We start from the raw sequence: 27,690 nt of genomic DNA on the forward strand, positions 1-27,690 counted from the left end.
GAGGTATAAATGCTCAGAAGTCTAGTGTGTTTCATTTTTGTAACTTTAAGGGCCCTATTTAGATGGTCTAAAACGCAAAGCATCAGGCATGCAGCGCATGGACGTGTCCCAGTCACTTGCTAGTTAGACAGCGCGTTTTCAGACTGTGCGCCATGGCGGAGAGTCTAAAAGGGTTGGACTTACTCTGTGAATTAGTCATGGGTGTGTTTTGGGCGTATCATTCAATAAGCCAATCAGAGTGTCACCTCTCATTCCCTTTAAAAGAGGCGCACGGTGGAGAGCTAGTTAGATGGCGGACCTACCAATTGGAAAGAGTGAGCGTTTTACAGGTGAGGAGACGATAAATGTATCTCTATATCGACTGTCCCGTCACATCTGATGTCAGATCAAAGGGGATTGGCACCGTTTGGCACGTTTGGCACGCTTAATGGAAACCCAACCTGATTTGATTAACACAGCTGCAAACTAATGAGTTCACATCCCTCTCAGCCAGCCACAAACAGCCACAGCATCAGATAGGGAGCATATATTCAGCATCTGTCATCTTAGAAAAGTCAAAAGAAAAGAAACAGAGTGAGACTGTGAGAGAGAAAGAGAGAGCGCACGCGCGCACGAGAGAAACGCTGTCAACAAATTGTAAATCATTCAATTTATTTTATTTTAACCCGGGAGGTTAGAGAGCCCAGCTCCCTCTCCAGCATCCTGACCCCCCCGCCTGAAGGTGCAGGAAGGGCTGGTCCCGTGGCTGCACCCGGGCCGTCTGGTCTGGCTGCGTGCTGGCTGTGGAGCTGGGGTCATCCTCCTCCTCCTCCTCCTCCTCCTCCTGACAAGATGATCTTCAGTTTTACGTTCTAAACGCTTTTTTTTTACATATACATTTGTAGCCTACTTGTAGGGCTATATGTTTACGTTTTTAGTTCACAGAAGCTGGTTATTGTTGTGTTTATGTCATAATAAAGTTTATCAAACGTTTTCACATCTTTGATTTTGTGATTTACATGCCAAAATGATCTCAATTCATTTGGGAAAGACAAGTTCATTTTACAGGCTATGCATCATCAGCCCGTGGAGGTCTGCTCGCAGTTCCGTATATTCGGACACTGCGAGCTTGGACCTCCTGGATTATGATGATCATTATTACTGCGATTAGATCATTCTGATTAATGACTGACCATTAAGACGTGTTTCTGATAAATATTTTAATGTGCACAATAATAACCTTTCACATTGTAATCATATTTTTATTTGTTATCTTTTGCATATGTGTGGCTGCTCCGTGTGTGTCTGAGCAGAGTGCATACGCGTTGAGCTCCCGCCTAGAGACGCATATTACTAACTTGTTTAACAGTGAAATACTGTGCCGTTGACTTTAGACCAGGTTTTTGTTGGTCACTGCCGCATTTGCTTTTACGTCATCTAACTAGCAACGCGCCATGACTGCGCTTGACCACTCCTCATTTTTAGACCAACACACCCAGAGAAGCGCAAGTTCATTTGCTAGTTAGACGAAGAGGGCGCAGGGCGTGAAAATGACAACTGCGCCTGCATCTAAATAGCAATGACACTTGCGACATGGATTATGTGCCCACTGCTGTCCGCTTTAGACCATCTAAATAGGGCCCAAAGGCTTCAGAAAACATACAAGACACATTTTTAGTAAAAGTCATAGGAAGAGAAGCTTGTAGGTTTTATCTAAACAGTTATTTGCATTATAAAAAACCGTCGTGGCGGCTCTAGGACAAGTGCACTTACACTGATCACTTCCATAAAATAAAACGAGAAATTGGAGAAGATTGAAAAAAATGTTAAAATTAAATTAGGGAACTGATCACAGATGTATTGTCTCTGTGTGTTTTTACATCTATTGCTGCTTTTAATTTGCAGCTATACTTTTACTGAAGCTGACATGTCATGACAGTCAAGCACCCCCCGGGATTCCGAGGTTACGGCAGCCAATCAGTGTTGAGCTACAAGCGACAGGTCCCAGCGAAATACCGCTCCAGATGAGATTTCTCATCTCAAGCAACGAGCGAAAAATCGCTCTGTCACTGTTGCTCGGAGCCCGAGTGATTTTTCTCCCGGGTGCATATATACGCTCAATCGCCCGTTTGCATTGACTTTGTATGTAAACTCGTCGCTAGTGAAAAAAAAAACAGATCTGGTGTGAACACACCTTTACAAAACCTTTCAGCATGTTGTAGAGATATTTATCTTCATCAGATTACATCACATTTAATAGGACAGTTCTGTTCACAGGCAGTACATTGCATTACATTGATTATTTAGTAATGTGCATTTATGTCTGGCTTTGGTTTCAGTTTTCTTATTATAAGTTAATACAGATATAATAAACCTTTGTCTGTTCTCTACCATTAACAGTCCAGAGTTTTTTATGCTGTTTGTGACTCTCTAGTTCTCTAATCAGTTAAATTTGACTAAAAAACAATTGCGCTTTATGTTTTAACATGTCCCAAGTCCTGGGAAGCCATGTAACTAAATATACATTAGTTATTCTGAAAAAGGTAAAACCCCTCAAATGTAAGCTACAAGGAGTTTTTAACTGGTTATGAAACTGTCACAGTTTACTACTGATGCCTCTATGTGACCTACATAAGCAAACAAGACCATCAGCGAGTCAGATGCTAGCCAGATCAAGATCTTTATTACAGGAGGTGGTAATGGTCATGGAAACACTACCACTTTTGTCCACAGGGGCCGCCAAAATCCAAACAAAAGTTCCTTGTGGTTGCTTTGAATGTGTCAATCACCACTATCTCTTGAAATCAAAAGTTATACAACTACAGAACCAAAACACTGAAAATTTTTGTGCTTGTCATATACTTAAATTTCATCAGGAGAATATAGTTCTATTCCACGCTGACCCAGCGTCAGAAGCATGGCAGTCCTACCTTGAGTATGTGGATGAGATGGTGGTGGAGGGGCTCTTCAACCACATCAGCCACTCTCTTCAGTTCTTTGCTGACAACATGGAGTCATGGCCAAACCAGACACCTCTCTTTGAGGCTCAGTTGATGCTGGGTAGTTCAGGAATGGTTTTCCACCCCTCGTTGGAGCAAGATGCAGGGGATGGCCTCTATGAGCTGATAGAAGGACTGGTCGGAGACATATTCAAGACTTCAGTGAATATCAGTAGAGTGGCTGCTCATCTTGGCACGGAAAGCTACCAGGTACTCTAATGTAGATTTATGTTAAAAAAAAAAAAAAAAGTCTACTCTGCTACTTTATCGAAACTCATTATAGTGGATCCTTCTACAAATAGTAGTTTTCACTCATGTTAAATGTCATGCAATATAACTCTTACAGGATGTAATGGATGACATGCTGGATTTGTTGGACCTGAGACAAGAAATAATGGAGCGAGTGGAGAACGTCCTCAAGAAGGCGATAAATTACCAGACAAAGTTCGACTGCTACACTCATCTCTGGCAAGATGACAGGAATGAGTTTCTCAGACAGTTTCTCCTGTACGGTCGTCTACTTACAGCTGAAGAGATGGAGGCTTACGGAGCAGATGCGCTCTGTGAGAGCCCACCTACAATCGATAACTTCAAAGAACAGGTAAAAAGCTTTTTAGAATCATATTTGCCACACATTTCTGATACGTGTATTTATTATAATCTGTGTTGGGGTCTTAATTTTACAGATAGATCATTATGAGACTCTCTATGCTGAAGTTTCAAAGCTTGAGGACTTCAGAGTGTTCAATGGATGGTTTCGAGTGGACATCAAGTTCTTTAAAGTGACCCTCCTAAACACTATAAAGAAGTGGAGCTGGCTTTTTAAAGAACATCTCTTGACATATGTCACTAACAGGTAAAATTAATTTCTGCACAGACTTTGGATGCAGAACAAACTAACATCAGTTGTTCTCACTGTTCATGCTTTCCTACTCAGTCTTGATGAACTGCAGAAGTTTGTTCGAACCACTGTTGAGGGGCTTGGCCAGCCTGTGGCTAAAGGAAACCACCGTGGCTTGGTGGAAGTGATGAGTCACCTGTTGGCTGTCAGAGACAGACAAGCAGCCACAGACGAGATGTTTGAGCCTTTTAGAGACACAGTAATTCTGCTGGAACAATATGGAGTGACTATACCAGACCAGGTCTATTCTCAGCTGGAGGTAAGTAAAGGAATGGGTTAATGCTTCTATCTACTAACTAAAATGATATGATAACAAATGATTATTTATTCAGAAATTCATCTTGTCATTTTTTTGGCATTTAACCTTTTACAAATCAAATCAATTCTCTCTATAGGAACTTCCTGAGAAATGGAGTGGGGCAAAAAAGTTGGCCCTAAAAGTGAGGCATGAGGTGGCACCCATGCAGAATGCAGAAGTGATGGTTATACGGAGAAGATGCATGGCATTTGAGGTTACAAGTCACTTTTAGCTTTTATTTTTCAGAGATACTGTATATGCACAGTGTTGAAGCTATTTTATGTTTTACCTTAGTGTGAAGAACATTAAATTGATACTTCTTATTTTTCAGGTGAAACAAAGCAGATTCAGGGAGATGTTCAGAGCAACAGCTCCCTTCAGCTACAATGCAGTCCGTCCCTACGTCAGTCTAGAGAAAGTAGGTTAAACCATTACTTTACTATGGAACTGACATAAAATTGTAAAGTTTGATATTATTATTGTTATTATACTGCACACTGTGGATAACAATTACTTTGTGTTGTATTCTAGTCTGATAAAGCTGTCCGAGACATGGAGAAAGAGGTGGCAGAGCTCCAAGAGTCCACAAATCTGTTTGATGTTACCATACCTGACTACAGAGACATCAAGCTCTGCAGACGGGAGATCACGGTCCTCAAACAACTGTGGGACATTGTTGTATTTGTGCAGGTAAGTGGCTTAATGAATACTGTATACTTAGTATTTTGTAGTAAAGGAAATTACAGCTGAAGGCCTCATCACCCCACTACAAAACCTTAATAACTCAATAACTTGACCATCCTGTCATCGTCATCGCAGGCCGTCATTGATTCTTTGTTTACCCTGTAGCCTCTGAATGTTCCCATTAAGTACCCCGAGCCCATTGACCCCTCTGCACGTGTCTTTATCTATACAGAGCAGTGTGGAAAACTGGACAATGACCAAATGGAGGCAGATAAACGTGGACCAGATGGATGCAGAATTGAGGAGGTTTGCCAAGGTGAGGTCACCAACAGTGCTACATCACACCAGCGCATCTCTCCTGCTGTCTTGCTGTCATGCACCATTGCTATTTGTAACAGATGCCTCTAATAAGTAATTATGTTTACCTACCTTCTGTTTGTGTAGGACATATGGAGGCTTGACAAAGAGGCTCGCGTGTGGGATGTGTATTCCGGGTTAGACCTTTATGTAAAGAACCTGTTGACGTCACTGCGGGCCGTGAGTCAGCTACAGAACCTGGCAATACGAGAGCGCCACTGGGCGCAGCTAATTAGAACAACACAGGTGCATAAATACACACAGCAGAGGTCATAATATACAGTGATGTGTTTTGCTTGCATTATAGAAATCTGAGACCTTGCATTATGACAATAATTCTTTTCAAATAGATGGACTTCACTGTGACTGACAGGACCACGGTGGAAGACCTCTTGGCTCTGCAGCTCCATTTGTTGCAAGACGAAGTTCGCAACATAGTGGATAAGGCAGTCAAAGAAATGGCTATAGAGAAGGTCCTTTTTCAATCAGTAGATAAATAGATTGTGGTCAAACTATAGAGATAGAATGAATAGACAGGACACTGAACTGTTTGCAGTGGTAATTTCTCTAGTACAACAGAAAATGGTGATTGTGTTTAGCTGATATGTTGACAACACGTCAGTGGGGCCGTAAAGTGTGACATGCTCACTAGTTAGGGAACTCACTTATTGCTCATTCCTACACCTGTTTTCCTTATTAAACAGGAAAATTCAACAAAATAAGACTAACTTTAGCTTAAATGCCTTGTTAGTTATTTATAAAACACATTTAATTTGAACTTGAAAGGAATAAAACTCATCCAAACTGTCTTAGTTAGTCTTGTTAGTCATCTAGTTAGTGCACTGTTCCAACGATCACCAACTCTATTTTGATCAAAATAAACCCTTAATTTTCTAAGTTAGATGTGGTAATGTGCTGATCTGCACATTGTTTATCCCCACGGTCTCTCTCTGCCTCTCAGCTGTCCACTGAGCAGCGGCACTAGCTCGTTCGTCGGAGGCAGCAACAGTACATCATGTTTCACCAAACATGCAATTAATGGCAACAAAGGAAACAGAGAAATAACAGTTACCTTCATACTTTAAATCATCGGATTGCTTGAGTGGGAATGTCTGTTCTACTGTCATTCTAGTTCTGTGTGTTGAACAAATCAACATCAAGAGTCATTTTGTACCAAAAAAAAGTAATGACATCAAACTAGGAGCCAATCACCATTTATCTCCACAACATCAACTTTTTAAGAGTCTGTTTACAGCTTTGCAGCAGTGTATTTTACAAAAGAATGAGAGTTTTCTCATTTCTTGAAGAACACTTAATTAAAGTGACTAAAACTAAAATCATAGATACATGGTTTTCATTGGACAGCTTTAGTTACTATATTTGGTTTAGAAGTAACTCCTAGACAAAATATATTTAACTAAAGTAAAGAAATGCAGTAGGACATTTTGTGTCCAAACATGTCATGAGTGTGCTCTCTAATATATATTTTTGTATTTCAGGTTGTGACAGAAATAAGTAAAACATGGGCATCAATGGAGCTGTCATATGAAGATCATTACCAGACTTCTGTGCCATTACTTAAATGTGACGAGAACCTTATCGAAACTCTTGAGGATCATCAGGTAAATATCCAAGCTACTAATATTGATACTTAGATTTTACGACTGATCTTATAGCGCAGGCTGCACAGTGGCTGTAAAGCACAACAACAAGTTCTCAAGATCAGTTGTCTGTGAGAAGCACTGATAGTTAAGTGCTGAATAGAGATGAGAGTGCAGAGAGGGGCCGCCCTGTCTGACTGTCTAACAGCACAGCTGAGAGTAGAGAGGTCCCTATTGAGTCCTTAGATTTATAGCTGCTGTAGGAAACAGGGTATTGTTGCACAGTGGCGGTCTTTGTACATGTCCACCAGATGCATTGGGGGTTTATAGCCAGCAATTAGAAGTCTTGCCACTTTAGTGCCTAGATCTTTGTGTAAACAGACTGTGTCCCTCCCCCATTTTTTTATGGCACAGCATGCTAATGAAGTTGAATGTGCATTGAAATTAAAATGACACATTATGAGGTTGAGGTTATTAAGATATTACTTTCTCTTGCCACAGATTCAGTGTTATTTTGGTGTGTTATATTGTATTGTGTCCATGTCTTAATCCTTAAGGTTCAGCTTCAAGGTGTCTTCCAGAGCAAGCATGTACACCACTTCCTGCTCCAGGTATTGGAACTACAGAAACAGTTGACTGTGGCTGACTCTGTGCTGATGGTCTGGATGGAAGTCCAAAGAACATGGGCCTACCTGGAAAGCATCTTCAAAAGCTGTGACGACATCTGCCAGAAGCTGCCTGCAGATGCACACAGATTTCGAGCTATAGATGCGGAATTTCAGGTCTGCACTTAATATGCCAGTCATGTAGCTATGCAAATTCCATTGTTCCCATCATTGTAAACATGAGGAATTTGGTTCTTTCAGGAGTTAATGTTGGACAGTGCGAAGACTAAAAATGTCATCGAGGCCACCAACAAACCTCATCTGCTTGAGAAGTTGGAGGATCTACAAAGAAGGTTAATTTTTATTTAATTACCCTCTAATTATAGTTATCATAGTTTGGTGTTTTGTGCTCACACTTCCCATATCTTTTTTTAACAGGCTGGCATTGTGTGAAAAAGCTCTTGCTGAATACCTGGAGACAAAGAGACTTGCCTTTCCACGATTCTACTTTATTTCATCTGCAGACTTGTTGGACATCCTCTCAAAAGGGAATCGCCCCAGAGAGGTAAATTTAAGTAGCCTATCCCTTCATTTTTGTTTGAAGTATTTGTCCAGTGTCACTATTTCACTGCTGTATCTGTCATGACAAATTGAGTGATGACCCAGTGTCTTTTGCAGGTGACTGTCCACCTCTCAAAATTATTTGACAACATGTCAGATCTTGAGTTTGCTAAAAATGAGCAGGTGGATAATCCTAAACTTGCAGTGGGCATGTACAGCAAAGAAAGGGAATTTGTCCCATTCCAGACTGAATGTTGCTGTTACGGGCCGGTAAGATTATCCAATATCAAATAAACTGAATGAACTGACCTGTCATGTTTCATCAGATGAGTTTATTAATGGTAAAAAAATTACTTTACATTAGGTGGAGGCATGGCTTACTTCTCTGGAGGAGTCTATGAGGGAATGTGTCAGGGGTCACCTGTCTGAGGCTGTGTCTGTGTATGAGGACAGGCCCAGAGAGCAGTGGATTCTTGACTTCCCTGCCCAAGTGGCTCTCACAGGATCTCAGATCTGGTGGAGTAATGATATGGAGCTTGTGTTTAAGAGACTGGAGGAAGGATATGAGTCTGCACTGAAGGATTACAACAAGAAACAGGTACATTTTATAATAACTTTACACACTAACATGAAAAGATTTAAATTAAATGCACCTTAAAATTTTTCTTAATGGGGCAATAAGCATAGTGTTTCAGAAATGTCATCTTGAGGTTGCTGATGCTTAACTTAATATGTTGGGTCACATACATTTAAAAGATGCAGGAAGTCATTTTTTATACATCTTTGTAATTGGAAGAGGGGCATTTATTCAATAATAAATTGTTGTTGATGGTGTTGAATTTGACTATTATTTTTGCAAGGCGTTCACAATAATTTAAAATAAAAAAAACTGCCTACAAGATTAGGATCCAGTACAACAACTTTAGAAAACATGGCCTCAAAAACTCAGAAGTCAACGTCTCTTTAGAATAGTATTACTCTTATTTAACATTAGTTAATGTAATATTTGACAGTAGGAGTAAAGGTGCAGTATTGCAATAAAATTCATTTTTTAAAAAAAAGGTATACCTTTATATACCTTTATTTATACACACATTATACAGTATATATAAATATATATATGTAGATGTTAAATGTTGAGATAGTATTAAATTATACTGATTTGTGTGTTATCTAGGAGTGTAAATCACTAGTTTCATATGATACAACATGATATTATATAGATTCTTTAAAAAACAATACAATATTTCCAATATTACAGAGTCTGCCGTGGTACATTTTCGATTCAATGTGATTCAGGGGCCTGTGGTCAATATGAGATGACGTCACCTGCTTTTGGCCATAAATGAAAAAACAGCACATAGATAATATAAATAATTGTTGCTGCTTAAGTGCAGTTAAGTTCACTTTAAATTGACTCCACTAACACACATAAAACAACACATGGAATAAGTTAACCTTTAGAGCTTTCTGACAGGAATCCCTTTCTGGCAGAAATCTTTTCATTTTAACCCAAATCATGATCTTTGTCCTAAAAGTTCAGGGCTATCTGGCTTAAAGCCCGGCATACAAACTTCTCCCATCAGCTATCAAATATGAATTAACAGCATCACAAAAGTAACAAAAGTATAAAATTAAGTTCAATAATGTGAGTCAGGGTTCATAAACAAAACCATTTTTTTCTTCTAGTCACACATAGGCTTGAGCCTCTTTCCACTGCATAAAGTAGTGTAACAGCTAGCAGAGTTTTCCTCTACTCATAGTTAAACAAATTGCATGTACTATTTATACTTTTTCTGACTCACCGTTGGTTTAAGTCACTGCATCTCCCAATAGAACAGCTCCGTTGAATGTCAGCCTGCATGCGCGCTTTTTTAGCTGAACATTGTTGAAACAGTGCAGCTTGTGTTGCTGCAAGAAATGAGTGGAGTGAGATGGTCATTGTTTACACACAACATGTGCTTTGTACGTTGACCCCTATTTTCTCCAAAATTCAAAGTATTTCCACGCTGCCAATTTATTCCCGAGTAAATAGCGTTAACCTCATCGTGTTGGTCTCGGCTACTTGCCGTCAGCCTCCTGCTGTTTGACGGTGACACATCAATTTCAAAATAAAGGTGTAACCTGAAGATGAGGATATGGATCAGTGTTTTCACTTTGCATCGACGATACTGGATCGTTGATCATTAAATCAATATATTGATCCAGATCGATGGATCGTTACACCCCTAGTGTTATCTGTAAGTGACGTGGCAGCTGCTTAAGATGATGAACACGTTTTCCATACTGTCATCATAATCACATTAGAGCCAGTGACCTGAACTGGGTTTGCAGAACCTCATTGTGGGCTATGCTCACAGTTGTATTATCATTCTTGTCAGTTTCATCAGCACTATTTAAGGTTAGCATGTCCTTGGTTGCTGTTTGAATAATCTCTCACTCCCTCCAACGCACGACAGTGCACTGATTGGATCTGCTGTCATACAGGACCAGTGACAAATGTCAGACATCATGTGATATTTTAGTCAAAACAAGAACAAAAGACGACTTTTAATTTTCTGTTTCTGTCAAATCGTCCACAGGCTCTGCATTCATATACTGACTGTGTATCATGGATTCAAATTTTTAATGATTTTAAATACTTAAAAATCTAAGTGAAACAAGAATTTGAACCATGCAATAGAACTCTTGTCTTCTATTTTCCTTGGAATTGCTTTGAATCTGTTTTTCCTCCCTCCTCCAGATTTCTCAACTCAACTTGTTGATCAGCTTGCTGCTGGGAGAGCTGAGCTCGGGCGACAGACAGAAGATCATGACTTTATGTACTATTGATGTCCATGCTAGAGACATTGTCGCCAGCCTCATTGCCCAAAAGGTAATCACATTTTAACCATCCCATATCAGCATTTCCTTTTAGTCTGATAGAGCTAACTTCGGCATTGTAACATTTTTTTCTCATCATACGAAAAAGAATTTATCTCAGTGTTTTTTCATTTTGTTAAAAACTCAATTCTCCGCTTGCAACTTAATATGTAATTTTAAAAAAAACAATGCTTTTTCACTGGCAATTATAAGTAGTATCAGTTCCTGACTTTTTACATTTTTGTCGCATAATGCAATAGATTCCATTTCACCAAATGCACAGACTAAAGTATAGACTATAGGCTTAAAGAGAGAGTTCAGAGTTCAACAATACAATTTTTTCCTCTTAGCTGAAGTGCTAATTATCACTCTAGATTGTTTTAGACTAAGTCGCAGTCAAGTGCTTGACATGTCAGCCATAGAGATGTCTGCCTTCTTTTGAATATAATGAAACTAGATGACACTCGGTGTGTGGTTGCAAGCACCGAATACATTCGGAAAGTTCAGCAGCATTTTCACTTTCCAGAATCTTTGCCCAGTTACTTAAGATAATCCACAGACCTCCATGTAGGTACTATTTCATTTCTACTGAACTACACCTGTCAACAGTATTACTGCACAAAGGGAAGCGTGCATCTACTGCTAGCTCTCCTAGCACTATTGAGCTACCTAACACTACAGTTAAGTTAAACAGAGCGCCATTACTGTTTGAATTTGCGCTTTCAGGAGCACAAGGCTCTGGTCCATGAGCTGATGCATGTTTACCTCTGTGGGGTAATACGGTTGGTGAGTGTAGTCCAGTAGAAAGAAAATAGTTCCTGTAAGAAACTCCTCACAATAAGGTCTCTGGGTTATCTTGAGTAACCAGGGCCAATACTCGACAACTCACACCAAACAATCTTGATTGATAAATAACACTACAGGTGAGAGGAAAAATATGCTTTTTGATTTTGGGCCAAACTGTCCCTTTAAACTAAAACAAGACAATGTTTGAGTAGTTATGATTATCATACTATCTGCTACCCTTATCTCATAGTTTAATAGCAGCCATGTGTGTTCACAGGTCACCAACTCCCAAGCCTTCCAGTGGCTTTCCCAGCTCCGGCATTGCTGGTATGAGCAGCAGCATCACTGCTTCGTTAACATCTGTGACGCCCAGTTCCTTTACTCATACGAGTATCTTGGAAATACACCGCGCCTAGTCATCACTCCCCTCACAGACCGGTAACTCTGCTGCTTATCAGATTCTATATATGCATGTAACATTTCAATAAATATGCTACATTTAGCATTGCTAAACAGCGCACTTGTGTCTCTCCGTGTGCTGTTGCCATGGGAATGTTTAGGTGCTACATCACTTTAACTCAGTCACTCCACCTGACCATGAGTGGAGCCCCAGCAGGCCCAGCTGGAACAGGGAAGACTGAGACCACCAAGGATCTTGGCAGAGCCATGGGTGTCATGGTATACATCTTCAATTGTTCTGAACAGATGGACTACAAGGTGTGAAATTTATTAAGCAGACAATTCATAATTAATCCCAATGGTCAGTTCATGTGTTAATCAGATGTTAAAGTAAACATGTATATTTAAATGCTAATGTAATTTTTGTTTATGTCCAGTCAATTGGAAATATCTACAAGGGTCTCGCCCAGACTGGGGCATGGGGCTGTTTTGATGAGTTCAATCGTATTGCTGTGGATGTTCTGTCAGTTGTAGCAGTGCAGGTCAAAACTATACAGGATGCCATTCGCTCTAAAAAGAAAAGGTAATCAGTTAAAGCTAAGTACATGAAGCCTTCATGCTGAAAGAGTGAAAATGTGTTAACTCTCTATGCACCATCACAGGTTCCACTTTTTGGATCAAGATATTGTTTTAAAGTCTTCCGTGGGGATTTTCATCACCATGAACCCAGGCTATGCAGGCAGGACAGAGCTACCTGAGAACCTCAAGGCTCTTTTCAGGTAAGAGTGATACAATAACTTTATTCATAGTGTGCCTTTACTCAGCATGAAGTTAACTGTCTACTCTGTGTTTCCTGCTGTAGACCCTGTGCCATGGTGGTGCCAGACACTGAGCTTATTTGTGAGATAATGCTGGTGGCAGAGGGCTTCCGTGGTGCTAAGCTGTTAGCCAGGAAGTTTATCACTCTGTACAGTCTCTGCAAAGAACTGCTCTCTAAGCAGGTAGGAGAAGAGCACTTCATGGGACAGTTTGGATTTTGTTTCAGTGCCGTTGTATTAAGTACATATCCATAGTTAGTGTATTACCTACAGTAAATGGCGGTCAGCACACCCCCAGTTTGGAGAAAGAGATAAAGTGCCGCCACAGAAGCTAAGCAATTGTCCTGCTGTGGATGGGGGCAGCAGCAAAATGTTTTTGAGACACTTAAAGAATGGGTCCACCAAAAAAAAATTGAAATCACTGTAATTGTCCACCATTTTAAGTGTATTTAACCACTTTACCTTGTTGTCGGACAGCCCTTTCTAATGGGGAACTGAAGCCATTTTATCACTCAAAAAACAGTAATTTTACCTTGCAGAACACAGGAGTTGCTGGTCATGGCTGTCTCAATCAGTTTGTTTATTTTATTGTGTTTCAAAGACTTAGTTCAGATTCAGCAAAGTCACAAGATAACACAAACAAACTAACTGATACAGGCGCCAGTAGACCAGCAACTCCCATGTTCTGCGAGGTAAAATTGCTGCTTTTATTTTTTTCAAAGAAGTCTGGTGCCTTCGAGGAGAGCAATGTAACTGTTTCAGTCCCCCTTTGGAAATAGGCTGTCTGACAGCAAGGTAAAGCAGTTAAAAATATTCTATAGCATATACTTAAACTGATATAATGTTTTTAGGTGGGACTTTTTTAGGTGGCTAAAATTCATTTTGCTGCTGTACTGTGCACAGCAGTATATTTCTGCTTGCTTCTTTAAACTAGAGGTGTGCTGACTGCCATCTACTGTAGATAATACACTGACTACGGATTAATACCTCATTCAACCACACTACAAAATATTCAAACTATTCCTTTCATAGTGCTGTTATATTTCATAATGTTGGATTTGAACAGAGAGCATCAGTAATAAATATAATAAATCTAAATCAAGCTTTACCTCAGAGGCCCAGTGATGCATGAAACCATTTGATCAATTTTACTAGTTTGTATGATACGATTTATGGCAAGTGTAAAGACAGGAATACACATCCCTACTGTCTATTCTTGTTTGTCTGTTAGGACCACTATGACTGGGGTTTGCGTGCTGTCAAGTCTGTTCTGGTTGTGGCAGGGGCACTGAGAAGAAGAGACAAGACTAGACCAGAGGATCAGGTGACTTACATCTGTATGTCATCTCACAGGTGCAGGAGGAAGACTCATCGTCTTATATAATCTATAAGTGCACTTTACTTTCCAGGTGCTCATGCGTGTACTGAGGGACTTTGACATGCCTAAAATTGTCACTGAGGATGTGACTATCTTTTTGGGACTGCTGGGAGATCTGTTCCCAGGCCTGGAGGTGGAGAGAGAGAGAGACTGTGAATTTGAAAAGGCCATCCGAAAAACGACACTGGAGCTCCGACTCCAGCCTGAGGAGACGTTCATCCTTAAGGTTCGACATGATTTATACTTTGTCAATACTTAGAAAAAAGAATGAAAAAATCTTTTTCTAAACATTTATTTTGTCAGGTGGTGCAATTGGAGGAGCTCATGGCGGTGCGTCATTCTGTCTTTGTTGTTGGAAACGCAGGGACTGGGAAAAGCCAGGTTAGATTTTAGTGCCATAAAAATTGTGACAATAAATGTTCAATTTGTTTTTGTATGGTGCATTCAAAATGACGTGTATCTTTTCACCAGATATTGAGAGTTCTCCATAAGACCTATGTAAACCTGAAGAGGAAGCCTGTGTGGAATGACCTCAATCCAAAGGCAGTAGACAGAGATGAATTGTTCGGCTTTATCCATCATGCAACTCGAGAGTGGAAAGATGGTAAACAGAGCTGGTTTAAATAAGAATAACACATTTTAAAACACATAAACCAGTGCTAACTTCTACTAGGTATAAACAGTGCTTATACCATGTAATCTCAGTTGTTATTCGTGTTCTTCAATCTCTGTGTAAGGTTTGCTTTCATCACTGATGCGAGAGCAAGCAAACATCTCCCACACAGGACCTAAGTGGATTGTGTTGGATGGAGACATTGATCCGATGTGGATTGAATCACTCAACACAGTGATGGATGACAACAAGGTACCTCCCTCCTGTTCACTCATACACTATTGTACAGCACATAGCAACCAAGGTGGTATAGATAGAAAAAGATGTTTCTTTCCCCCTCCTTCGGCAATCACTTCCTGGAGTGTGAGTACTTGGAGGTCTTTTTCCAGAGCGATGAATCATGTCACAGTGATCTTGTGCCTTTGAAATATTCTAAAGCAAGTCTGTCAAACCTGATGAGATATGAAGTTGTTTTCCTTGTTGTTTGGGTTGATTCTCTTCTGTCAAAGCGACCATGCAAATGTTGTGATATTTGGATGTTTCATAACACCTTTCAGGTCCTGACTCTGGCCAGTAATGAACGTGTGCCACTCACTTCATCCATGAGACTGGTGTTTGAAATCAGTCACCTAAGAACGGCCACTCCTGCCACTGTGTCCAGAGCAGGAATTCTTTATGTTAACCAGCTTGACCTGGGCTGGAACCCGTGAGTTACACAGTTTGTGTTCACGTAATATGGAAACGTTTTTTTGAAGTTTAATACAGTGATGTTTTACCTTCTGTGTCATATGCTGTGCTTGTTAAACCAAAGTGACCATGTTGTGTAAAACTCTGTTGTTTCCATTCAGAGTTTTTATTCTGTCCATGTGTCCTGGAAGATTTCAGTGTCCTAGACAAATGGAAGAAATTCCAGTCAAATACTTATTCATTGAGCTTAAATAAGTGATAGGCAGGTTATATAAAGAACGACATCATCAAGGCATATGGATATAAAATATTTTTTAATATAAGTGGGCTATTTTTCTCATACATTATATTCTAATTAAAATAAGCCCCATCAATTCACATGCATAATAAAACTATTTTGAAAATAAATAAATATATATTACGCTAGCCTAGGTTTGTTGGAGCAACACATAAACACAAGGAAGTTCCTTCAGCTCAGAATAAAACAGAATAAAAGCTATTTGCAAACAAACACAAAAATACATGAAGGCCTATCTGGCTTATAACATTTTAATTATAGGATACTACTGCCGACTTGAAATCTGTTCATTTCCATTTGCTATGGGCCTTTTCTCAGATAAAATAAAAACTCTTGGAAGAAAAACAAAAGAATAACCATAACCTATTGCTGGCTCATATCATTTTACTTCTTGTGCTTTTTCGCAGCTGTGAAGCTTGCACCTGCCAACTTAAAATCAGAGGTGCCAAGTAAAGGAAATTATTGTCTCCAGACATCATGACAGGAGAGATTTCAAACTTCAACATATTTTCACAGTAAAAAAAAACAAAACGTAATTACCAGATAACAGTGTGCTCAAAAGACAAGGGGACATTTAGGTATTCAGATCCTGATCAGATCTGCACAGCAACATAAACCAATTCCTTCCTGCTCAGGTACGTTACCAGCTGGATTGACCAAAGAGAACGCCAGACAGAAAGGGCTCACCTCACCATACTGTTTGAAAAGTATGTTCCTCGTTGTCTTGAACAAATGAGAAACACCTTCAAGACCATCACTCCTATCCCAGAAAACTCTATGGTGCAGGTATACAACACACGAACACATACAGTGAATTAATTTCTTCTATGGTATGCCTACACTACCCCATTATTACAAATTGGAATAAAATAACTATTTCCTTCTTGTTCAGACACTTTGCGCTTTGCTTGACTGCCTTCTGACACCAGAAAATATTCCATCAGACTCTCCACGTGAGCTCTATGAGACCTACTTCACCTTTGCCTGCATCTGGGCTTTTGGTGGGGCCCTGTATCAAGATCAGGTAGTACTGGATGACACTGAGTATGGCATAACAGTTATAATTCAATATAATCTTATATAGCAACTGTACGCACCACTTTGTTGGGTGAGTTTTGGCATGACCAACGACCTGCTCTGCAGAATTGTTTGTGTCCTAGTAAAGCTTGTAAAGCCTTGGTTTTATTTCATGAGTGCTTAAAACTCAGCTGTTGTTCCTTGACAGAAGTAATGCATTTTCATAGAATAATAACTGGGTAGTAGTGTTGCAGAAGGACTCCAAGGACTGTACGATACTGTTACTGGATAGATTGTTAATAATCCTAGTAATAGTCCACTTACTTTTCACTTCACTTACTCTCTGATTTGTCTTCTTACTTCTGTAAGGAAGGTATAAATATAGGGTGAGGCACAATATAGTGCCTTTAGCTGACAGGCATGTCAACAGTGTCATGTGCCCAAGAATTATATAAGCTTAACTGTCAATAATTTGGACTAATCATGGGGTTGCCACTTAAATGATATGTAATAATGCGTGATATTATATCTTCAATGATTTGTTCAGCTCTATGATTACCGAGTGGAGTTCAGTCAGTGGTGGACCAAAGAAATGAAGACAGTGAAGCTGCCAGCACAAGGGACAGTGTTCGAGTACTACCTTGACCCTCAAACCAGACGGTTCCTGCCCTGGAGTGATACCGTGCCTCTGTTTGAAATGGAAACATGTACACCATTACAGGCAAGAACATATAAGCTGCTATAAATATGGGAGAGTAAGACCCTCCAGAAACACAGACTTTTCAAAGCAGTCTGAAAAATAATCACATATATGCTCACAAGCAACCTTCTTAAAGAAAAATAACCAAAAATGAACAATACAGTCATATTAAAAATGTGTGTATGCTTCAGTGAACATAATAAGTGAGGGTAAAGTCCAATCACGAGGTTATGGCAGGGGTGCTAGAATGGATGATAGGCTTTCCACTGTGTCTGATTACCATCTACTACACCCCATACCAGACTGTGTGGGGGTGAAGGCATGAGCAACAAGGCTTGAGCTATCACCCACGCTCTATTGTCTTTCTTTATGCTCCTGCGTACAGCTGTGAATGCTCCAAAGGCTCTTGCTGAGCCATAATTAGTGGGGTTTTGTTCTGAGCAAATGATGCTATTATGACAGAATAGTTGTGGTGTACTGGGGTAATACAAGAAATTATAAATCACATACAATTCACTGAACACATGTCTGTCAATAAATCACACTCAAAGAAAGCCATAATAACTATGTATGTTTCTGCTCTCTGTCTTCCTGCTGCTTCTATGATTGCAGGCTGTTCTGGTACACACAGCAGAGACTGTGCGTCTTCGGTACTTCATGGACTTGTTGCTGGAGAGGAGACAGCCAGTGATGCTTGTGGGGAATGCTGGAGTGGGAAAGACTGCACTTGTCAAGAACAAGTTTGACTGTCTGCCAGAGAGTTACATGACTACAAAAGTACCCTTCAACTACTACACTACCTCCCTCATGCTGCAGGGTGAGTGGGGTTTTGTGATTGTTCTATACCACTCACTTCTGGCACATCAAGTAAACTGTAGCACCATCTGCTGGTATGCTCAAATTTAGAAAGAGTGGAGTGGAGGGGGGGCTTCACTTTCAAACATTTTAGCAATTGTTGCCTTAGTCATATGACATCCCCACATTTCCAAATGTAGTTTGATTGGTGTAAGATTATTATAGCTCTTTAAAAAAGTTATTGTTCATCTTGTATGTGTGTAAAGGTAACTGTAGTTTGGTAGATGTTATTTTGTTGTTTGCTTTCTCTTGAAGTGACTCTTGAGCGACAGTTAGAGAAAAGAGCAGGCAAGAGCTACTCCCCCATAGGCAACAGGAGGATGGTCTACTTTATAGATGATATCAACATGCCAGCTGTCGACAGTTATGGAACAGTGCAACCTCACACGCTAATACGTCAGCATCTGGATTATGGGCACTGGTGAGAAGACCCCACACATATGTAGCCCCACTCTTTGAGCCTTATGCCACAACATGTAACATGTTGTAACTGTGGTGTGTTTTGCTCATTAAATGAAGCCGTCTTTTCTCACCCTCCGTAGGTATGACAGACAGAAACTGAGCCTGAAGGAAATACACAATACTCAGTATGTTGCCTGTATGACTCCAACTGCTGGCAGCTTCACTATCAACCCCAGACTACAAGTATGTTTCCCAGCTAAATTGCTCTTAGTGTTATTTTCTGATGTTGAATTAAATGACGTGTATTGTACCAGAATATTTTTTTCAATGTAGTCTTTTAAACTTTCAAGGTTTTAAGTATAATGTAGTTTCAAGAAAGTATAGATTACACTATGTGTGAATTACTGTGCACATTGCTATTTAAAGCTCCCTTTGACAGAGGCACACTTTATACATTCAAAATGCTGTCAAGAATCTTAAGTAAACGTGTTTTTGAAGTGAATCTTTATCTGCAGAAACTAATTTCACTTACTTGTTTTCAAAGAAAGGGATTAGCATGGAGATGAAGCAGCAATTACAATGCCACAAGGAAAATTCATCTTAAATCTCCTGTGTGCTTTTGAGCATAAACAAATCATGCAACAGATTTCGACATAATATTTTATACTGAAGTAGCAGCATGGTGAGGATGTATTACAATAATGTAGGAACTCACACTACAAAAAGCCTGTAAAGTGTAGTTTTAATAGTTATTTCCAGATCAGTTAGTTCTGATTCAAAATGACTGCCAGTGATGAATTTGAAGATGTTAAGGTTAGATTAAAGTTGTCCCTAAATTAGAATCTTTTAACCATTAAAAATATACACTGATATACATTTTCTGACAGTTGGTTGTGCCTTTGCTCTTTACAGAGACATTTCTCAGTGTTTGCGGTGAACTTTCCTTCGTCTGAGGCTCAGATGTCAATCTTCAGTCAGATCCTGTGTGGCCACCTTAAGCAGCAGCTTTTCAATCCGCTGGTTCAGAGGAGCGCTGCAGCTGTGGTCCAAGCTGCCATAAGTCTTCATCACAAGATGGTTCACAGCTTTCTGCCCACAGCCATCAAATTTCACTACACATTCAATCTACGAGACTTGTCGAACATCTTTCAGGTAGTGCTGCATTTTTTCACAAGTGGATTTCTGAATGAAAAGGTAAATATTCATATGATTATTTGTGTTATTCAGGGCATTCTCTTCGCCAGGCCTGACTGTGTGGTAGAGAGCACTGACCTGGCACTGCTGTGGCTCCATGAGTCATGCAGAGTGTACTCAGACAGACTGGTAGATGTCAAGGACCTGCAGCTCTTCAGGAAGCTCCAGATGGAGACTGTGCATGAATGCTTTGAGGTGCAACGCAGATTCTGATAAACGTTGTAAACAGTATAAATTGCTGTTCTTCACCTTCTGATAACAACTTTGACCGAAAGATTTCAGTGATTTATTATGCTTGTCCTTTTGCAGGGACTGGAGGACAAAAAGGTGACAAAGCAGCCCCTCCTCTATTGCCACTTTGCCCAAATGGGCGATGAAGCCTCCTATGCGCCTGTTACAGACTGGGCTGTGCTCAGGTCCATCCTCACAGATGCCCTGGAGAGCTACAATGAGCTCAATGCAGCCATGAATCTGGTGCTGTTTGAAGATGCCATGCAACATGTGTAAGTATAGCTGGTTTGCATACTATTATAATAATTCTATTTTCTGTTGTGTACTTAATAAAATGTTTTCCTTTGATTATGTTCTTGAAGTGATTTGCACACAAAAATACATCTAAAACACTCAATACACATCAACTATGAAGTAGTAAGAAAAGTAAATAAGCAGTTTTCTGAAATATAAAGATAAAGTTTAAAATTAAAAGTTTAATGCAGAAAGGGAAATTAATATACTGTGAGTTAATGGCATAGTAATATTTGGTTGGGTAGAGATATTTCATGCCGTAACAAAGATTATGTTGTTACCAGCTGTCGCATCAGTCGCATCCTGGAGTCTCCAAGGGGTCATGGCTTACTGGTTGGGGTCGGGGGCAGTGGGAAGCAGAGCCTGACTCGTCTGGCTGCATACATATCCTCTGTGGAAGTTTTCCAAATCACTCTGAGTAAAGGTTATAGCATCCAGGACCTCAAGGTAAATACTGATTTATTAAAATGTTTCAGCCAAACAGAACATCAAGCGCAGTCATAAAATATGCCTTTATGAAAATGTATACTCTTTAAGAATTCACTTAAATCAAAGTTTCTTTAAAAAAAATCCCTAGAGCAGTTTTCCCTCTGGCTGCATGCAGGATATTGATGTAATTCAGTTTTTTCAGCTTCCCCAGTGATGCGGAAATACTTGTCAGATACTATTTAAAGCCAGTGGGAAATGTTTCAATATTTCATTGATGAAGCAACTTTGTCAATTTAACCATTTAATAGCCTCTTAAAAATCAAAGGCGTTATCATGGGACTTGAGATATTTCATTGATGATTGTTGATTTGAAATTTTCTATTGGACTGTACATCAGTGTGAACATTATACAGTAGGTGTCCATTCACAGCATGTGTGGTTTTATTTAGATGGATCTGGCAGGCTTGTTTCTGAAGACTGGAGTGAAGAACCAGCGCGTGGCTCTTCTCCTGACTGATGCACAGATACCTGATGAGCGGTTTCTGGTCATTATTAATGACTTACTGGCATCAGGTCAGATTCTAACGCCACAATAAAAATACTGTGTTTCAGCTTATCAGACTTATTTAGTCTTTCATTCTGAAATCATAAAGTTGTATGAAGACTGAATATTTGTCAGTCTGTGATTATGACTGTGCCTTTCCCTCTAGGAGAAATTCCTGAGCTCTTCAGTGAGGATGAGATTGAAGGTATTGTGTCAGGTGTGAGAGCTCAGGTCCAAGCCCTTGGACTGCTGGACAGCAGGGAGAACTGCTGGAGATTCTTCACTGATCAAGTTCGACGACAGCTCACGGTCTAGTCTTTCAAATTTTCCTTCTAAAGACATTGTTATTCAGCAGTGCTTCTAGCCTTATCAGTCTGAAGAATGAAAGTTACTGAGATATAATTGCTTTTTCACTTAAGCAGACTTTATCTTGATAATGTGTTCAGTTATTTGTCATTGCTATTCTGTGATTTCTAGGTGAGCTGCTTTCTGTCAACATGTTATTGTTTCCTCTTAAAACCTGGGTAGGCAGTTTTCTAGAAAGGCAAAAAGAGCATCCCCCAATTCCCCTCTCTGTCCTTCTGTCATACAGTAATCTGTATGAGTATTAGTCATTCAAGGTCATTTCAAATCATCCCGATTGTGATTGTGATCCTGATGCCATTATATCGCAGAAGTTCTATGAAAATTACTGCCCTGGTTTCTTTTCAAACTTGTGGGTCTGTAAAGCCCTTTAAGATGACACACTGTGATTTGAGACTCTAACTACCTACACATCAACTTGAATTAGCTGCAGCTGTGAGCCTTTGGCTAAGGTTATAAGAAGGCAAATCTACCAGCAACAGTTTTTTTCCATCTCTGAAGTGCTTTGCCGATATTGACATATTTTATTTAGTTAATTGTCAGACTCTCTTTGAGGCTCTCTTTTTGATGAGTCCATCTTCTTTTTTTATGGTTCCTTGCTCTGTAGGCAGATGTTGCAAATACTGGAATAGCAACCGTTTTTGTGTGATTTTCTAGATTAAATCAGGCTTTCACAGACTGAAAGGTTTATATATAGTTGTTGGAGCCAATCCGTGACCATATTTGGACGAGAGGGTGGAGCTGTGGAGGAGCTAGGGGTGGATCTTAGTTGTAAACTGTAGTGCCAGAATGCTGTCACTCATAGCCTTTAATTATGCATAATTTAAAGCTTTAATAAAATTAAAACGGGTGAGTTATATAAACATCCATCGCCTGCAGAGTTGTCATGAATGGTGAGATTATCTACAGAGACTTAAACCGTTTTTTAGGTCTAGTCTATAACAATGTTTATTTCTGCTGTGAAGTTGGACTTTTTAACATGGGTGTCTATGGGGTTTAACTCGCTTTTGGAGCCAGCCTCAAGTGGCCATTTGAGGAACTGCACTTCCAAGTTGGCTTCATTTTTCAGCCCCCGAGGTTGCCGCTTAGTAAATTCCTCAGGTAGTCTGTTGACTGCTTGGTCTTTTACTATCCTTGAAGCAATAATTATTCAGATTCTGTTTGCTATTGAAATTGTGGTCGCATAAAATGACCAACACAAAACAGAAACACAAATCAGATTATTATTGTACTAGAAGATTTTGGTAGCACTTGAATGTGCCCTCACAACCAGAAATTAATAAAATGTTACACATACTCCAGCATGTTTACAAAATTAAAAGCACAGCTGCTGTGTAGTGTTATTAAATATGTTTGACAGGCTGGATTACCAGAGCCAGACAAACTGGGGGGTTAAAAGGAAGGAAATTCTTGTCTCGGTACACATGCATGCCATCCAGCTAATCTTTGCGCCAGGGCCTCTGGTGGCGTCACCGTCTGCTCCAGCCAACTGGGAATGTGGCTGCCTGGTATATGCCAAGGCGATGAAAGTGGGGGCACAGACGGCTGCCAGTTATGGGTTTCCCTTTTGGATGCATCTGCAATATCTATGACCTGTGTTGATTTTCAAATGTGCACTTGACTGTATATCTTGTCATGCTCAAGTATGGGGATGCATGTTTGCACAGACATGTCTGTGTATGTCCGCTTGGGTGACTCTTTGTCTCCCTGCTTCCTTCTTTGTAGGTGGTACTGTGTTTGTCTCCTGTGGGCAGTGCCCTTAGTGTCAGGGCCCGTCGGTTCCCTGCTCTCGTCCAGTGCACCACCGTTGACTGGTTCCATCCTTGGACCTCAGAGGCTCTGCAGTCGGTCAGCTACAGGTTCATCCAAGAAATTGAATACATTGAGGTCAGGCCTTTGAACCCACATGCTTTATCTCTCTCACCCTAAAATTCTTGTTGAATGATCTTCCTCAGTCTTCCACCGCACATTATTGCAAGCAATAGTTTGAGCTGTCAGTGATGCATCTATGGGTGTGACACACAGCACAGCATCGTCCCTAGGTTTGCTATGTACCCCGCTTCCAGACTGAGTTAGACTTTAATGAACACCTTCTAATTACTACAGTGCAGCTGGATTAACTTTTCCATAGATCCCTCATCATTAGTTCTCTGCTGAGGAACTGACAAATTGCCGAACACATGCCTGGAGACTCACAGTGAGTGCAGCCATATCATTGTTTTCCATCATAGCAGAGGAACGATCACAACCCAGGATCATTTATGTTAATGAGAGAAGAGTGATTAAGCACATAACGACCCTCTAAGGAGGCACAGCTGTCACAACCAGGAAGTGTCATCACATATGTGAACATGTGCCAGACTATTACTTTCCACTGTTTTAGTGTGTGTGTACATCTGTCTATGTGGGGAAGTTAACATAAAGCAGAAATGTGTGTTGTAGTGGTATCTGTAATACTTATATAATAGTTATATTTTTATAAGAGCATTAGAATATATTCACTGAGGTTATTAGCCATGATCTAAAGTATACACAAAATAAAATATTAGATAAGTAGGGCAGAGACTGCAAAGTCATCTCCAGCACTAATATTATCAGAAGTAGGAGGTGAAGTTGAGTAATGGTTGTAGCAGCAGCTGTAGTAGACCAGTGTTCCAGCTTGGGATTGTAGTTAGAGCTGCAGTAATTATCAATTAGTCAATTGTGAGAAGAAAAACTCATTAGATTAAAAGAATTTTAATAATTGAATAATCAGTGTCATTTTTTTAAAGTGTTTTTTGGGGGGGGTTTGAAGGAAAATGCAGTTGTGTTACCAGAGCATTAATTACAAAGATAGAAAAAGTGTCAGTTGACATGTTACTAATCACCAAACAGCTTATAAAGACTAAGAAAACTAAATGCAGCCAAAACAGTCAGCTAATGGTTAACCATGTTTGTGATAGACACTGATACTCAGTACAGCAGCATATCACCCATATCAAAACAAACACAATATTGATACCACAAAATTGAACCCACAAAAGTTGCTTCAGTCAGGAAATGAGTTGGAGTTGACGTTGATTTTCATGCAAAAATGCATTTGCTTGTTCCAGTTTCTTGAATAGCATTTGATCCCTTTCTTTGTCATACATAATTGTAAACAGAATATGTTTCGGTCAAGCTAAACATGATATCAAGACATTACCATGGAGATATTTTAAAAAAAATTCTGATGTTAAAGACTGAGCGATTAATTAAAAAAATAATCAGCAGATGAATCAGTAAAGAAAATAATGTTGGTTGCAGCCCTATTAGTAGTAGTAGGAAAGGAAGAGGAAGACGTAATCATTTCCATTTTGTGGATGCAGAAAGTTCTGTTAGTTTAAGTTAATGTGCATTAATAGCAAAACACTTTGAAAAGTTGAAATAAAAACAATATGTGAGACATTAATGTATATTTAAAGTCATTAATGAGTGTTTGTCTTCTTAAAGAGGCTGGGAAACAAGAAATTATCATTTATTTAAAGTTAGAAATGCACAACCCACTAATAGATGTTACACGTGGCCAATCAATGAGAACTTCTCTCGCATCTCAACTGAACATAGCATGCTTTGTCAAAAAGCATTATGTCAGATCTTAATTAATAATGATTTTTCCCTACTGGCTCCATGATCATTAGCAATGGCTTTTTGTGAGTTATGGTTAGGTTTGATCCTTGTATTGTCTGCTCATTTGTTTTTGCTTTAATTGATCGCTAACTGTATGATTAATAGAGGCTCTGTGTCATTGAGCACCATATGATGAATACCTTGTTGGAATGTAGTACAACAGCCGCCGTAGACAGTGTTTAGAAAGTTGGAGGATATCGGAGATAATGTAAACAGTGTGCATGTTTTACTAGCTGCATGTCAGTGGTCTAAACACATTATTTTCACAGAGGTTTCAAAGCCTAATCATTCCTGCTAGCTGCACCTAAATTTCAGATTGAGTAAGTCAGGGCCAGCCAAGTAAGATGGCAAAACTTGTAGATGAATTCACAATTTATGAAGATAATATTTCAGTCCCCATCAGGTTGGGGATGTTAAACTCCACTCAATTCAGCTCACCCATTTCTCCCCTCTCCCCCCTTGTCTGCTTATTTTTACAGCCTGCCGTCCAGGAATCCATCAGTCTTTTCATGGCCTACGTTCACACCAGTGTCAACCAGGCAAGTGAAAAATACCAGCGCAATGAGAAGAGGTACAATTACACCACCCCCAAGAGCTTTCTCCAGCAAATCACCCTGTACAGGAACCTTCTGGAGAAGAGCCGGGCTCAGCTCCAGCACAAGATGAACCGGCTTGACAGCGGCCTTCAAAAACTCCAAACCACTGCTGCTCAGGTAAATGTCTTTATTATATACTGTAGCAGCTAAAATTGGGGTTCGAGGTACAAGGTTGAGGTAGTTAAATTAGGAATAGTCTTTGATTTAAACAGTGTGGGGGGGGTTCCCTGACATTAAGTATATTACACATTCAAGTATGTGTAATCATTTTTTTCTGTGTTAAGGTTGAGGATCTGAAAGCTAAACTGGCATCCCAAGAAGCCGAGCTGACCTTTAAAAACCAGAATATTGAGGCTCTGATTACAAAGATTGGACTGCAGACTGAGAGGGTGAGCAGCAAGAGAGAGGCTGCGGATGCTGAGGCACAAAAGGTGAGATATCCTACTGCATATTAGTTTCAATTTACTGTTTGGTATTGCAGTCTTCAGAGTACCATGCCATTTACAACATAAACCTTTTTTCTTATCAGTTTTGTTCATTGAAATTTTCAGGACATACATTTATCGGTAGTTCAGTGTCTAAATTTTAGTGCCCATTTCCAGACAAGTAAATATGCATTGGTAAATACTATATGTAGAGACAGTGATAGTATAGAAGTAGTTTAAATAGTGGTAATAAAAAAAGTAAGGAAAAAAAATACTACAATAAAATAGAAATAAAAATTAATTAATCAAAATAAAAAATAAATACAATAGAGGGATGGTAATAGTAATACAAAACTCAAAGTAACAATGCCATACTTTTTGTAAAAGGAAAGGTATAGTTGTTAAATATGTCCTCTGAGTTTTACATACACTCTTTGTGATTCAGTTCATTATGGTTGCTTTCATATAGGTTGCTGTCATCCAGGCAGAAGTCTCAGTCAAACAGAAGGACTGTGAAAATGACTTAGCCAAGGCAGAGCCATCACTGACAGCTGCCACAGCAGCACTGGACACCCTCAACAAGGTGCTTCATTTTACAGTATCAGACTACTACAGTCTCTCAAATCTCCAGTAAAGATATTATAATGTTTACGACTCTTTTTTAGGTAAATCTTACTGAGCTGAAGGCCTTTCCAAACCCTCCTGCAGCAGTGATCAACGTAACAGCAGCTGTGATGGTTCTGCTAGCTCCCCGCGGTCGAGTACCTAAGGATCGGAGCTGGAAGGCGGCGCGGGCCTTCATGGGCAAGGTTAAGCTGTCATCGTGTCACTCACATCTGCCTGATTAATGCCAATTTAATTTGTGTGTGGGCCTTGACCCTGGCCCTGCCCAGCATCTCTCCAGTGCTCACATTACAGCTGGATGGCTCTATGAATATGCTCACTCAGCAGGGGAGCAAGTGTGTCGACCTGTTTCTCAACCTCTAGCCAATGTTAATGTAATAGTGGCCATAAAAAGATGTATTTGGTTTTTAAAAAGGCTGTAGAATATAGTAATGAAATGGGGGAGAATTTTTTCTTTTCTAAAAGCATGTTTTAGCATTTTAGACTTAGCAGGTTTTTTAATGTATTGGTTGTAGGTTTTCTGGTAGGTTAAAAAATGTGTA

The 27,690-nt window shown here is 39.8% G+C and overlaps 1 protein-coding gene across 1 annotated transcript in view; it reads left to right on the forward strand.

The window, feature by feature from the left end:
- Window positions 1-27,690, forward strand: part of si:dkey-233k19.3 (dynein axonemal heavy chain 11) — a 54,123-nt gene that overhangs the window by 6,362 nt on the left and 20,071 nt on the right. The window contains exons 15-59 of the mRNA XM_033641779.2: window positions 2,856-3,188; window positions 3,325-3,579; window positions 3,665-3,834; window positions 3,916-4,138; window positions 4,275-4,391; window positions 4,509-4,595; window positions 4,709-4,867; window positions 5,094-5,177; window positions 5,306-5,464; window positions 5,569-5,691; window positions 6,718-6,840; window positions 7,377-7,601; window positions 7,686-7,777; window positions 7,863-7,989; window positions 8,103-8,255; window positions 8,350-8,583; window positions 10,729-10,860; window positions 11,911-12,071; window positions 12,194-12,350; window positions 12,470-12,615; window positions 12,695-12,811; window positions 12,895-13,033; window positions 14,082-14,174; window positions 14,260-14,454; window positions 14,532-14,609; window positions 14,700-14,832; window positions 14,966-15,093; window positions 15,399-15,547; window positions 16,462-16,612; window positions 16,719-16,850; window positions 17,391-17,564; window positions 18,156-18,360; window positions 18,654-18,819; window positions 18,941-19,043; window positions 19,713-19,952; window positions 20,028-20,189; window positions 20,304-20,497; window positions 20,804-20,966; window positions 21,398-21,521; window positions 21,659-21,801; window positions 23,581-23,742; window positions 25,983-26,216; window positions 26,384-26,530; window positions 26,994-27,107; window positions 27,190-27,333. Of these exons, the coding sequence (XP_033497670.2) occupies window positions 2,856-3,188; window positions 3,325-3,579; window positions 3,665-3,834; window positions 3,916-4,138; window positions 4,275-4,391; window positions 4,509-4,595; window positions 4,709-4,867; window positions 5,094-5,177; window positions 5,306-5,464; window positions 5,569-5,691; window positions 6,718-6,840; window positions 7,377-7,601; window positions 7,686-7,777; window positions 7,863-7,989; window positions 8,103-8,255; window positions 8,350-8,583; window positions 10,729-10,860; window positions 11,911-12,071; window positions 12,194-12,350; window positions 12,470-12,615; window positions 12,695-12,811; window positions 12,895-13,033; window positions 14,082-14,174; window positions 14,260-14,454; window positions 14,532-14,609; window positions 14,700-14,832; window positions 14,966-15,093; window positions 15,399-15,547; window positions 16,462-16,612; window positions 16,719-16,850; window positions 17,391-17,564; window positions 18,156-18,360; window positions 18,654-18,819; window positions 18,941-19,043; window positions 19,713-19,952; window positions 20,028-20,189; window positions 20,304-20,497; window positions 20,804-20,966; window positions 21,398-21,521; window positions 21,659-21,801; window positions 23,581-23,742; window positions 25,983-26,216; window positions 26,384-26,530; window positions 26,994-27,107; window positions 27,190-27,333 (7,050 nt within the window). The remainder of the gene's footprint in view (window positions 1-2,855; window positions 3,189-3,324; window positions 3,580-3,664; window positions 3,835-3,915; window positions 4,139-4,274; window positions 4,392-4,508; window positions 4,596-4,708; window positions 4,868-5,093; window positions 5,178-5,305; window positions 5,465-5,568; window positions 5,692-6,717; window positions 6,841-7,376; window positions 7,602-7,685; window positions 7,778-7,862; window positions 7,990-8,102; window positions 8,256-8,349; window positions 8,584-10,728; window positions 10,861-11,910; window positions 12,072-12,193; window positions 12,351-12,469; window positions 12,616-12,694; window positions 12,812-12,894; window positions 13,034-14,081; window positions 14,175-14,259; window positions 14,455-14,531; window positions 14,610-14,699; window positions 14,833-14,965; window positions 15,094-15,398; window positions 15,548-16,461; window positions 16,613-16,718; window positions 16,851-17,390; window positions 17,565-18,155; window positions 18,361-18,653; window positions 18,820-18,940; window positions 19,044-19,712; window positions 19,953-20,027; window positions 20,190-20,303; window positions 20,498-20,803; window positions 20,967-21,397; window positions 21,522-21,658; window positions 21,802-23,580; window positions 23,743-25,982; window positions 26,217-26,383; window positions 26,531-26,993; window positions 27,108-27,189; window positions 27,334-27,690) is intronic.

Source organism: Epinephelus lanceolatus, chromosome 10 (genome assembly GCF_041903045.1).
Source record: "Epinephelus lanceolatus isolate andai-2023 chromosome 10, ASM4190304v1, whole genome shotgun sequence".
Taxonomy (NCBI): domain Eukaryota; kingdom Metazoa; phylum Chordata; class Actinopteri; order Perciformes; family Serranidae; genus Epinephelus; species Epinephelus lanceolatus.